The 14,025-nt window shown below is 35.2% G+C and overlaps 1 protein-coding gene across 1 annotated transcript; it reads right to left on the reverse strand.

Annotated features, from left to right (window-relative positions):
- Positions 1-2,624: 2,624 nt before the first annotated feature.
- LOC118199360 (uncharacterized) lies at positions 2,625-13,267 on the reverse strand. Its single transcript, XM_085813416.1, has 7 exons — positions 12,158-13,267; positions 7,229-7,302; positions 5,869-5,946; positions 5,560-5,625; positions 4,854-4,931; positions 4,545-4,610; positions 2,625-2,801 (listed from the first exon to the last, which is right to left on the reverse strand). The coding sequence occupies exon 1, from the start codon at positions 13,203-13,205 to the stop codon at positions 12,213-12,215; it is 993 nt and encodes a 330-aa protein (XP_085669542.1). The 5' UTR covers positions 13,206-13,267; the 3' UTR covers positions 2,625-2,801; positions 4,545-4,610; positions 4,854-4,931; positions 5,560-5,625; positions 5,869-5,946; positions 7,229-7,302; positions 12,158-12,212.
- Positions 13,268-14,025: the final 758 nt, after the last annotated feature.

The following is a 14,025-nucleotide window of genomic DNA, read 5'->3' on the forward strand; positions in this document are numbered from 1 at the left end:
TCATGCGGCGCACAGCTGACGTTTATGTGATGCATAGTGCGACTAATGGAGAGATTCATTTTTATGGATCTCACCAGATCCAAAGCATGATCTTTTCGTTAGTCAAATTACGCTTTGCGACGCTGCCGACAGGCTCACCGGGCGCAGACCAGCTCTCTTTTCGACCTGTATTGTTTGTGTAAACTTGTCTAACTTTGAACGAAAAAAAAAAAAAAAACTATGTATGTAACACGCAAAGATATTACAGAACATAAATTTACTCAATTTTATTGGATTACCAGAGGAGGAAAAAATACTCAGATAACTCTCTTAGAATTCTTAAACGCTAAATTAAGAATAAATTTTATAAAATGTTTACTAATAAATACAAATATTTTAAATAATAAATTTTTCCATCTCTACATATACCACGTTTATCGGAGTGTCGCATTTGACTTTACAATTAAGCTCCGAAATTTCCTTGTTGTAGATTGGATGATTACCAATATACTTACAAACCTACTAGTAACCAGGGCCACTATTAGGGATTTTTGCTACTCACTACATTATCTGTGGCTCCTACCCACACGCCACCAGTGGCCGAGTGGTTAAGACTACTGAATACTGGAAGTTCGAACTGGTTTGGGTTCGATGCCAGACGAATCAGCTGGTTGCATTGTTTGTTTTCACCGTGTGTAACATGAATACAAGCCAGTTCCCTTCAGCAATTAGGCCCTCCCGCGGTAGAGGAATTAAACCGCTGAACACTGGTAGTTCTGACTTGGATTCGAATCAAGGCTAACGGGCCGGCTGCATGGACGTTTTCATAATTTTCTCCATGTGTAACGTGTATGGGGAGCCAATTTCTCTAAGAAAGTTCAACATGAACGCATCCTACTGTGGTTTGCCATAATAACCTAATCTAAGCCTTCAGAAAATTCCTCCACGAAGGCCTGCCATCTTAAGAAGGTAACCCTCGTGGCTTTGCTACATTCAAAGAGATTAACGCAATTCTAACAATCAGTTCCTCCCTAAATTCTAGCAAGCGAGCCGCCGAACACTGGTAGTTCATCCGGAGTTCAAGCCTCGATGAACGAGTTGGATGCATGACCGATTTTGGTGTTTTCCAAATTCACCTGCTTTGGCGTAATCAAACTCTATAATTCTAAACAAACTGGCGTTCGGTTCGGCTCCAACGGCTCTAACACCACGTTCCAAATTATAACTACAGTTCAACAAATAAATGTCTGGCGTATACATTCGAATAATCTAAGTAAAAAAAAAAAGGGCTTTTTAATTTCCTCCACAACCTAGCATGCATGCACATAAAGCAAATAAAGAAAAACTTATGGAGTGCAATAGGCTTCTAATCCATAACATATTTAGTTAGTGATCGCCATCATTGGGAGCTATAAATATGCTATATTGACGGGAAGGAGAAAATTTTACTTCCTGAGTGAACTAATTCAGAACTAGTGTTATTTCATCTGTCATCTCAAATTTAGGATGCCAAGTTACGTGACTAACAAAAACCTAGTATTTATATGAAGCTTGATAAAAATCAAAGTTTTGAAGACGGTATATGTGATCACGTTCGGTTGATTACCATTATGATCAGCAAATAACAACAGCAATTTACTGATGTCTTTCTTATCTTTATATTCAGATGTAGTTTTCAGAGCAACTAGAGAAAATTTATTAATTACTTTTATTATTTTTGATACTTTATACGTACGAAAACACATACTTGTAGGAAGAGAGATTTAAATATCATATTCGAACAAATAAAAATAAATCGTGACGTGAAGACCCTAGAGATACGGCTTCTGATTGCTTTTCAAATTTTTACCATATTAGTAACGATATAATCGAATAATCTTTCAAAGATTATTGTTTACCGATTTTAGGTAACAACTAGAAAACGTTTTTTCGAGCTTATCCTCAAACAAGTTTGCTATTGGTAATGAATACTGCTGTATCATGAATCAGGTACGGCGCTATGCATTTTGCTGACTTTGTACGCAATAAATTCTGTTGTCAAGTACCCTTTCCCCAAATTCTAAAATTTTATTGCTTGATGCTTCGCTGAATTTTACAATTTTGCTGTACCTAAATTCTGCCGTACCGGCAGTGATCATGATTTCAAATCCCCCCTCCCCGAGATTTACTGTGTTATCTGAAAAACAGCTGACAAGTTGCTAAGAATAGCTATAAAACTGGTTCCACAGCTTTTAGCAACGGCCTCCCGTTGTGCGTTTGGAAACTCAGCTTTTGAAAGAAAAGGAAGGGGAATAATTTCTCCCTGACTACAGTATAGATCAGGTTCGTGACTTTGAGCTACTGCAAAATGTTCTGAAGTACCCTTTTTTCTGTTTCGGCAACATTCATCTTGAGAATTCAACACCTGTTCATTAACCCTTAGTAATTGACAGAAATGCTTTTAGAAAGTAGTGGGTTCATTGATACCAACAAAATGGTTGGTATCAATGAACCCTTCAAAAATGGTTGGTATCAATGAACTGGAGATACGTTAGTTTCAGTTGTTTTGCAGTACTTTTTAAATACTACTTGTATTTTTATTTTCGAAAATTTTCATAAATATTGTAATTAATTATTTCCAATTTTAATAACTCGCAGAAAAAACACAATTTTCAAGAAATTTTTTTATTATGGTTATTCAAACTTATACAATATACAGCATCTTTTATATTCCTTATACATTTGACGCTGCATGCTTCAACCTGCATATAAGTTTCTCTTCCTTAGTAACTCCTTACCCAGAGATGTCTCAATGAAAGCCAAATCATGCACAAAATTTACACCTGAAAAAAAAAAAAAAAATATGATAAAATATTTTTAACACCATATACTCGACAACAGAGTACATCATATACCCCCCCCCAAAAAAAAAGAAATTGCAAGAAATACAAATTTCTAACAGAAAAATGCATTTTCAAACAGCTGAAATTGTTTCACAAATTAATAATGCAGATAGCAAATGTAACATATGGCACTATTGCCACTCAGTGTAATCTCTGCATATCCTAAATTCTGCTGGCTGATGTCTTCGTAAGTTCTGAACAATTTTTTGCCTCTAAATTCTGCTGCTCAGTGCCCTCTGCTAAATTATAAAATTCTGCTATGCACTATTCTCTAAATTCTAAAAATTTTGACTACCACTGGTTGCACAGGCCCTGATCAAAGCAAAGAGGCAAGATGCTACCTGCTATTGATAAACTGCCTTATAAATACCACAGATCTAAATAAATGTCAGTTTTAAATAAATTAACAATAATAATGCACTGGATTATCAGTATATTACTACAAGAAGATGAGTCATCTTCACAACTGCTGCTTCCATGCTCGCAGTGTCATTTGCTCGTGCAATATTAGTCAGTACTTTGTGTGCCGGAGGTTTCACATGAAGAGCCTCTACACCTGAGTATAAAATGTTCGAGTTCCAGTAAACACTGAATTCAGAGGGGCAAGAATAACTCTTTCATGGTGGATACCTCAGTTACCAAATGGCTTTCTAAGGCTCTATTCAAGCCGTTGTATAAATGTCATAATTCCCAACTAACAACGCTTCATAGTCAGACCTTGCTATGTCACAAAAACTAGTTTGGGCATTAAGCTTGAAGTTTTCAACTTTGTGTCGACTTGATATAAGAGTCGGCCAATCAGAGCATATACATGAAACCTATTAAGAGAGAAAGCTGTAGACACATACATGCATGCACAAATTTAGCTTCTCTAATTGGCTATGGCTTAGACCCTCTCTCGCAGGTGTGAATGGAACTCCCACATTTTATGCCTTATGATTATGTGTCTATGACATTTATACCATCATCTGAACGGAGCCTTAGGATGGCATACTAAGAAGATGCAATGTCTTGTGGGGATAAGCAATTTATACTCCTAAGCCTAAAAAAAAACTTGGAAAAAAAGATCACATGACTTAAATTTATTTTCTAATTGCTCTAACTTGAGGCACATTACGAGAGGAAAGCAAAGGTAGTAATCAGAATTATTTAAAAAATTTTATCCTTATATTTTTCTTAAAATTTCTGTAAAATGAAAAAATTTTTGGCTTTCCTCAAATAAACATATATGGAAAAAATAATAGCCACATAATCACAGATTTCATTTTGTTATATTTTATTAACAAAATTTAAATTATTAAAAATCTCTTTCATGAAGGAAAAATAAAACATCATGAAAACAATGAAAAAGAAGCAATATTTAAAAAAGATAGTAGGCTTATTGATGAGGCTCCCATCAAAAGAATCGAACCCCAAAATATTTTCATTTGCTTCAGTGTCCCGTCTGAAAATTTCACTGATTGCAATGAATATATTAAAAAAAAAATCTTTTATTTTCAAGTTCTTTCATGCAAAACATCCAAATTTGGTACAAATCAAATTCATCCCCCTCTTTTTGATAGCTACAATATTATACTTAACAGTTTTAATAGCTATCAGTATGTAAACAACATAATGTAACACCATAAAAGAAAAACATAAATGATGACATTTTAATTTTGGCATAGAGAAATACATATTTACCTCAAAAGAGAGCTTGTATTTCTACCTTCTACGTCAGAGTCAATAACTGAAATGTCCAGATCAGAACTGAGAAGAAAAGAGCCATAATTAGTTTAATTAAGATACAATAACATGCCGACCAAGTATTAATTTAGAAGTCAAGCAACAAAAATCAGCATATTTTGAAATATTCACTATTTGAAAATATAACGCTGATTTTGGTTGCTTGACTTCTAAATTAATATATAATTAATTAATCATAATTAAGTAACTATAAGAGTTTCAATATCATGCACAGCTAATATCTATTTTAGAAATAAACCAACTTACCTCAAAAAAGCCTGGTTTGTCTTAGGAACATTAGCTGTAACTTCTGGTGTAGAAAAGTCAAATTTTTAACTTCCAGACCTAAAAATGAAAGAAATAAACTGCTATAACATAATTAAAAAAAAACATGAATAAATAAATAACACATAACAAATTTAAGCATTAAGCTATGTATGACTACCACCCATCTCAGACAGTGCGACAGATATTGCTGTATACTGTTTCGCCATACCTTGTGTAGCTATTATATCATGCTGTATAACCACAGTTTAGAAAAATTACAGATTTCATTTTGTTATATTTTATTAACAAAATTTAAATTATTAAAAATCTCTTTCATGAAGGAAAAATAAAACATCATGAAAACAATGAAAAAGAAGCAATATTTAAAAAAGATAGTAGGCTTATTGATGAGGCTCCCATCAAAAGAATCGAACCCCAAAATATTTTCATTTGCTTCAGTGTCCCGTCTGAAAATTTCACTGATTGCAATGAATATATTAAAAAAAAAATCTTTTATTTTCAAGTTCTTTCATGCAAAACATCCAAATTTGGTACAAATCAAATTCATCCCCCTCTTTTTGATAGCTACAATATTATACTTAACAGTTTTAATAGCTATCAGTATGTAAACAACATAATGTAACACCATAAAAGAAAAACATAAATGATGACATTTTAATTTTGGCATAGAGAAATACATATTTACCTCAAAAGAGAGCTTGTATTTCTACCTTCTACGTCAGAGTCAATAACTGAAATGTCCAGATCAGAACTGAGAAGAAAAGAGCCATAATTAATTTAATTAAGATACAATAACATGCCGACCAAGTATTAATTTAGAAGTCAAGCAACAAAAATCAGCATATTTTGAAATATTCACTATTTGAAAATATAACGCTGATTTTGGTTGCTTGACTTCTAAATTAATATATAATTAATTAATCATAATTAAGTAACTATAAGAGTTTCAATATCATGCACAGCTAATATCTATTTTAGAAATAAACCAACTTACCTCAAAAAAGCCTGGTTTGTCTTAGGAACATTAGCTGTAACTTCTGGTGTAGAAAAGTCAAATTTTTAACTTCCAGACCTAAAAATGAAAGAAATAAACTGCTATAACATAATTAAAAAAAAACATGAATAAATAAATAACACATAACAAATTTAAGCATTAAGCTATGTATGACTACCACCCATCTCAGACAGTGCGACAGATATTGCTGTATACTGTTTCGCCATACCTTGTGTAGCTATTATATCATGCTGTATAACCACAGTTTAGAAAAATTACAAAATGTGTTATTTATATCTATCTAAAATGGTACATTACTACATGATTTATAAGAATAAATTAGAGAGCTCTGTGAATGAAATTCCTTCCAATTAAAAAATGTAGGAATAAAGAAAATGCAGGAATTGCAAATGCAGAAATGAAAAAGGGATTATATTTTTTTGCACAGAATACAGATGACATATTTTTCAACATTTTAGAAATTTCAATATTAATTTTAGGGGCCTAAAATATTAGGCCCCTAAAAGCAGAATATAGTTTTTAAATGTTCAGACAATCTTCCTATGAGAATTCCTTCTGTTTGCAGAAAGTCTGTCACATAACATATGAAAAGTTTCTTATTGGTAGATTTTTGATCAGACAGATATTTTATTGTTATACAGAGAAAGCATTCACTCCCTTTCTACTAGAGATAATTCAATTTGGACAATGGCAAAAAGGCTATGCAAGCCTGAGCATATTGGTCCCATTCTTGGCACTAGTATGGTTTACGCTCAAAATACACGGCAGATATTTTCTAATTACCTGCATCCCAATATCAATTCAGCTTTTGGTGGAATTTACCATTTGTGACATATTTTTCAAAAACTACACTTCACAACATGCATGCATGACAAATACACAGAACCATAAATAAACAAGCAATAATATATATTTATATATAAATTTTACTAAATGACCATAAAATGTTCCAACGCTAAAGGAAAGTTTTAACATCCAAGTAAATGACATAATAAAAAAAAGTAAGTTGAACAGCGAGCACATGAATGAAATGTGCATACACCTGTAAAAATATACCATAGGTAACTGACAAAGCATTTCGTAGCAAACATATGACTATAAAATTTCCAATAATACCATGTAATGATGGTGAATTCAATTTAGATCGCAAGAACATGCTCATACTTTTGAAAAGATTCAATTATTTCAGCAATTCCTTGTGAATTGAAATTTACCCTTTCAATATTTCCCAACAATTTAGTGTGAATGGAGGCATAAATTGTTATAAAAGAATTGAACAATTATTAGCATCCCCTCATACACACACACAAACACATGAAAAAAAAAAAAAAAAACTTACTTTGTAAAAAAATCATCCAGGCAATGATTCTCCTTTGACACAGATGCAGTTGTATCAATAATTTCTGACCTTCACTAAAAAAAATACGCATATTTTACTTCGGAATTAACTTACTACGAAATCATAAACGCGAGCTAGTCGATATAAAGACTAAATTATTTCTCACCTTTCGAAAACGTCCGTTTGTTCGGAATCTTCCACATATCGGGAATTTAATTTCATATTTTTTTCTTGAGCTCGACGTTTTCGCTGAATTCTGGATTTTTTCTGTCGTCCTAGATATTTTCGCATATTTTTTTGCTAACTGACCACAGCACAAATAAATGTAAACAAAACGAGTGCGGAATAGCAATGCCGTAAACGTTATTCCGCTGACAGCTGACACTGTTTAGTGACAACTGTGTATAAAGGAATATATGAAACGATTCTAAATATTATTTAGAAAAAAATATGATTTATAACTGATATCAAAATCAATTACTTCGTGAATTTTTGCAGAAATAAGATTACAAAGCTAAATTTTAACTCGTAGCGCCATCTATTGATGGCTTTCCAAACTACACATTAAAATTACGTATTTCAAACTAATTTTTTTAAAATATAATATTTAAGTAAATTTCATTTCAAACCTGATTCTAACATTGTGATTCGAAAACTGACCTATTGCTTTATATTTCTGCCAAATTTCACGCAACATAGTTTCTTAATTAGCGATTCTGCGAGTAAACAAATTTTTAGTATTGTAATGCTGCTGTAGTAGACCACCTTAAATCTTCTCAAATTATCATGCAGTATTACAATATCTCACAGTAGTTATCTTTTAACTACTCAAATGTCCAATAGGACGTAATTCAAAACAGCTAAAGAAAGCTAATCCGCGAATTCGCTACAATCGACAAGAGCAGTTTTCTAAACAACAACAAACTAAGCAACTCCTACAAACTGAGATGTTTTCCTCCTTTTATAAGAATTTAAAATCAGGCGCTAGAATTTTCCGGTACTTTCTCGAAATCAAAAAGAGATATTTATTTATTTAATGCACGCGCTCTTGTATTTTCAATTTTCCGGCTTAGCTTTCTTTTAATATTCGTCACGCGCTGCACTGCACGAGAAATAAAACCATTTAATTTATAATTGAACTAACATTAGCTTTTTAAATACCAAATTCGTAACACTGCCCCCTTCCCAAGGACTACTCAACATACAAAGGGCATTAGTCAACCTCCCACTCAATTACCGTCCCATCATTAGCTGGGTACCAGCGCACACAGGTGTAGTCGGCAACGAGCTGGCGGATGAACAGGCAAAACAAGCGGCTTCGGGTATGTTCCTGCCAGAACATGCTCTACCTCTGCCTTCCTCTTATCTCAAAAAGATTACACGCGGCGACCTTTACGCAGAATGGCAGCAGAGATGGGATACTTCCCGGACAGGTCGAAGGACGTATAAATTTATCCCAAAAGTTACAGACCTTGTCTTCTCCAACTCATCTTCATTGACTACGTTCCTCTCTGGGCACGGCCCGTTTCCTGATTACCTACACAGATTTGGACTTAGAGACTATGATCTCTGTGAATGTGGACTAATCGGAACGCCAGACCATTATGCATTTACATGCAGATTGACAGAGGCGCACCACATGCGTCCTCCTTCAGATAGATATTGGAGGGAATGGACAAAAGTACTACTAGAACGGAGGGGTGCGTGCTTTAAGCTTCACAAGATCATCAAGTTCTGCAGGGTACACTTTTCATTTGTCACCTAATACCTCCCAGCGCATAACCCTGCTACCAGATAAGTAATATCTGTTTACTACTGTTATGTCCATATTATTTTCATCATACTCTTATCCTATTCGTTAGATGCATTTAACTTATTACCTTAAATACTACACTTTATGTGACTTTTACTTGACTGTAATAATCATCCTCGATGTGTTTATAGTATTAACTTAATTATTATAATTGATATCATATGCTTTCATTTTAACCTGAATTTTGTAACTACAGTATATGTTGTCAACACCTTAACGTGTCTAATATATTAATTTAATCATTATAATCGTAATTTTATGCCTTCCACTTAAATTGAATGTAGTAAATACATAATCCAACGTATATATATGTAAGTGGATTCCCATCAGCATTAAGTAATGAACTGACATTCTTATAAGTATGTTTCATAAGCAAATTATCTTAAGAATATATTATATTATGTATATTTAAGCATTGCCATAAGTAATGTAAGCAAGATCCTGTATGCGTATCAATAATATGTGTTGCCAGTTGTACAAATTTCATGCTTGTTTAATCATTGTACCACGGTATTCTGTGCTTTGCTTACTGTACTCAGAAACTTCATTCTTAGTACTCATTCATCTCAGTATGTTGCCATTTTTATCTCTTATGTTTTTATTGCATATTACCAAGAAGTGTCATGTAATCAAAATGCGCACTAAGTCATGTCAGCCATAGCACTTCCCTATATTCTTTATTATTTTACTATGTAATTATGCCTTATTGCAAATCGTGTAACCTACTAAGCAAGCAAATACTAATCTAGAATTTATCATGCGCTTACTTAGTATTAATAGTTATAAGATAGTTGCTTCATTTCGATTTCTGCACAAAATTCCTGAAACACAGCTGTATGTTTTGCATTAAATTAAGAAATTTTGCAACTTATAGTACTATTTGCGAACTTTGTTATGCACTTATGAGCTTTAGTATTAAATACTATTCTTTAGTTACTCACTATTAATCGTTATTAACGTATCTCAGTATCATTCATTTACTTACCTATTCAAATTTGCAATGTTCTGCATTCGAGTATTTAATTATTTATCTTATAATCCTATATACAGTCAAAAGTCGTTAATCCGGACTCGTCGGGACTTCGGCGATTCCGGGTTATCGATTTTTCCGGATTATAGATCATCAGTTTAAATCTCGTAAGATGGCATGCAGATATTCTAAAATTAAAAATATGAAACCGTAATTTATGAAATAAAGAACAATTATGATCTAAAGGGTATCAAAATTTGCAAAAAGAAAAAGCTTAATATTTATTTGTTTACTTTATTAAACATTTCTTTCAATGTAAGTTGTTTAAGTTTTGCTTCGTTTCATGTGATAATACTTTCTCTTTAATTCTATTAAACAGACATAATTTCTTGTTCAGTTACAAAGTTCCGCTGTTCAAGTCCTATAATTGCTGTGTCAAGAACACCGACTAATTTGTCAATCGAAATTTTTTTGTTTTCAATAACCTCTGTCACTTTTCTTCGCTATCGGAAGCGAATTATAATGACGAGGAACTTGTTTTAAATCATATCAAAGACGGAGCATATCGAGATGAAATACTACATTTGGTAAGGAATTATAAGCCAAATAAAATAAAAACATCTGCGCTGAAGATAAGGATAGTGCTGACAAATCAACTTCCAATTCATTACGCGCCCGCCGCCGAGCAGCGTGAAATTGATAAACAGATTTCGGATTTCAAAACATACTTTCGCTTTAGATCCTTTACATATTAACAAATATATATCGGAAATTCTATTTGATATAATCGAAAGTTTAAGCTTACTTTTATAAAATTGCTCTTACAGTCTGCAAAAAATAATAAGCCGGATGCAATTCGAAAATTAAGGAACAACGCAATCATCAACATTAACTGAAATAGATAATTATTTAGCTTATACGTCCATTATACATAAAATGCACACGCGAAAACGTATTCTGCACTTGCGCACACTCATATGCGCAGTCGTAAAAGGTCTTACGCGCACGCGTGAACGCCTCTGCGCATGTGTCAACGCGGCGCATGCGCAGAAAGTTTTTAGTTTTGATGTCCGGATTATAGATCATTCCGAATTATGGGTGTCCGAATTAACGACTTTTGACTGTATTATGTAAGCGCATATTATGAAACGCATATGCTGTGTAATATGTAAATAACGTGTGGCTGCTAGGACCTATTTAATGTTTATAATATTCTGTGTGCACATCTACTAATGAGTAGAATATTTGTGCGGATAGTAAGTTATGTAATTTGTTCATTGAGCAAAACAGTAATAATGTTTGATGCTATGTATATTTTTTAATGCTATGTGTAATTTTTAGTGCTATGTGTAATTTTTAGTACTATGTATAATCTTCATGCTATGTATGTAATCTTCATGCTATGTATATCATCATGCTATGTATGTATGTACAGTATGTCTTTAGTATGTGACACGGACAGATACGCAGCATAGATTAAGCTAAGTTCACCAATAACGATTTGTAGTGAAGTCCGGACACCTTACTAACTCAATGTACTAAATTTCATGCAGTGCTTTTAACCCATTACTGCCGATGGAACATTACACAATCAGAGCAATTGTAATTACACGCGCGTATGAATAATACTCAGCTCAGTACAGCACTTACATCTTTTCATGTAGCAGACAACGTCTGCAAAGGTGCCATTGTAACAACCATTACTGTGAATCGGTATCTTCTGACTTGGACTCAATAAATGCCGCTGGTTTGCGGGGCTCGCCCTGGCAGTGGCGGAAGTAGATAGTAGATAATTTCTACAGGTCAGGCACTATTCCGATTGGTTATACCTGAGGCCGGAAGCCTGGTCTGTAGTGCTCTGCTCTGCTCTGCATGTCCTGGGCAGTACAATCCCTGGACAGGAAGCTAAACTTACAACTGTGGCATAAATGCAACTGAGGCATAAACATTACATTACAATATCAAACAACATGAACAATAAATGCAATAACTAACTTAAACAAATCAAATGCTATCAAATACTAAATACAAAACAAATACTAAATACAAATCAAATCAAATACACATTTAAAAACATAAAGGACCATGGTCTGATAATATTTACAATTATTTACATTACGTACTATGGCCATAGTAATAAGCTAACCTGTCGTAAGAGTTCAAAGACTCACGGATCCGAACCACGACATCATTTAGCCTGTTTAGGACTGCGTACGGGCCATCCCAAGGTACTGTAATATAGGACTCAGTCCTTTTCGTTGAATCGGGTTCCACAACCACACCTTGTCTCCTTCGTGGAATCTATGTCTAGCAGCTCTCGTGTTGTATCTGGACTTCACTTTCTCCGTCGCCAGGTTGACTCGCTTTCGTACGGAACGGTGCATTACTTCAAAACGGGCCTGGACATCTTGGATGTATTCCTCAGGCGATGAAGGCGCATCCGTATGTCGATCAAACAGGAGATCACAAGGCAGATGAAGGTCACTACCGAGAAGCATTTGTGATGGAGAACAGTTGGTAGTCTGGTGTTTCTCTCCGACCCTAGTATGATTTCGGCAGCTTTCTGAGCTGGGTCTTTCAGACAAGGCGTAGGCGTTTCCAGGTGAGGATCCCTTCTGACGATGGATAGTCGTGTCCTCAGATGTTGACTGCAGTTTGTTGTTTTTGAAGTCTAAGGAAAAATTGTATTTCCTTAAAAAGTCCCATCCGAGTATGCATGGATCTGTAATATCCGCCACATATGCCGTGTGATGGTAGGCGGCACTTCCAAACGTGATGTTCACGTTTAACTTCCCAGCTATCTCGATCTTGTCACCAGACGCAGTCTGAAGGGTAACACAGGATGGCGTCCAAATAAGTTTATGTTTAAACTCTTCAGCTAAATCTCTCCGAATGATGGTAACATTAGCTCCTGTGTCAATGATCATATTGCAAGGAACTTCATCGATATTTCCATTAATGGACAGTCCGTTACTGTTGCCACTCACTGTATAAATCTTGAGAGCTTTAAAACAAGGTTTTCCATTACCTGGCAACCTCCGTTCCTCGATATGACCATTCATTTGTTTCCTGCGTCGTTGCTGAGAAATGGTCTCAATATTCGTACCCTGGGGTGTTCTGCAATTCTTTCGTACGTGGCCTTCAACTCCACAGTTCCAGCACTTTGGTTTCTTGTCAATTCTTTTCCTTCCCATGGCATTTAATTGTCTGTTTAAATCATATGCCTTATTTTTCGTGCTCTGGGGTGTTCTGCAGTTCCTTCTGCAGTTCTGCAGTAGGTGGCCTTCAACACCGCAGTTCCAGCACATCAGGGTCGGTTTCGTTTCACCACTATTCCGTCTCAAGGCATTCACTGATCTTGTCAACTCATCCGTTTTATTATCCGTACCCTGGGGTGTTCTGCAATGCCGTCGTAGGTGACCTTCAGAACCACATCTCCAACACCTTCGAGCCACTTTGTTCTCACTGCTACTCCGTATCAAAGCATCGACTTGTCTGGATAGATCATCTAAACGAACCATCACTTGATCCACTGGCTCGTGGACTCGCATAGCTCTGACTGGGTAGCGGTCCCTATGAGTTGCTTGCTGGGCTGCCTCCAATTTCATGGCGTACAACAGAGCACTTTTTATATCCTTCACATTGGCCATTCGTAGTGCTTTCCGTATTTCAGGGTCCCGGATGCCATCGATGAAATATTGCAGGGACAGGATTTCCCTTGTTTCTGTCGGGCACTCCGAAAAGACGTGATGTGACAGCCTTTCAACATCCATGGCGAGCTCCTGGAGTGATTCGGTGGGCTTCTGTTGACGAGATTTTAATTGAAGCCTGCTGTAGTCTTTTAAACATTTCTCGCCAAAGCGCAGCTCCAAGGTGCCGGACAGAGCTTCGAAATCTAGCCTTTAATTTTCGGGAAGCGTCTGCAGCATATCCGCTGCGTCTGCTCTCAGAGAAGCGGCGAGATGACAGGCCTTAGCTTGGGAGTCCCATCCATTCGCATCCGCAACGATAGAA

Source organism: Stegodyphus dumicola, chromosome 1 (genome assembly GCF_044657685.1).
Source record: "Stegodyphus dumicola isolate Sdum_Otavi_A_Nest chromosome 1, ASM4465768v1".
NCBI classification, from domain to species: Eukaryota; Metazoa; Arthropoda; class Arachnida; order Araneae; family Eresidae; genus Stegodyphus; species Stegodyphus dumicola.

Bases quoted from the DNA above. Each gene is read 5' to 3' on its own strand.
- LOC118199360 (XM_085813416.1), bottom strand. From the start codon at position 13,205: ATGGGAAGGAAAAGAATTGACAAGAAACCAAAGTGCTGGAACTGTGGA.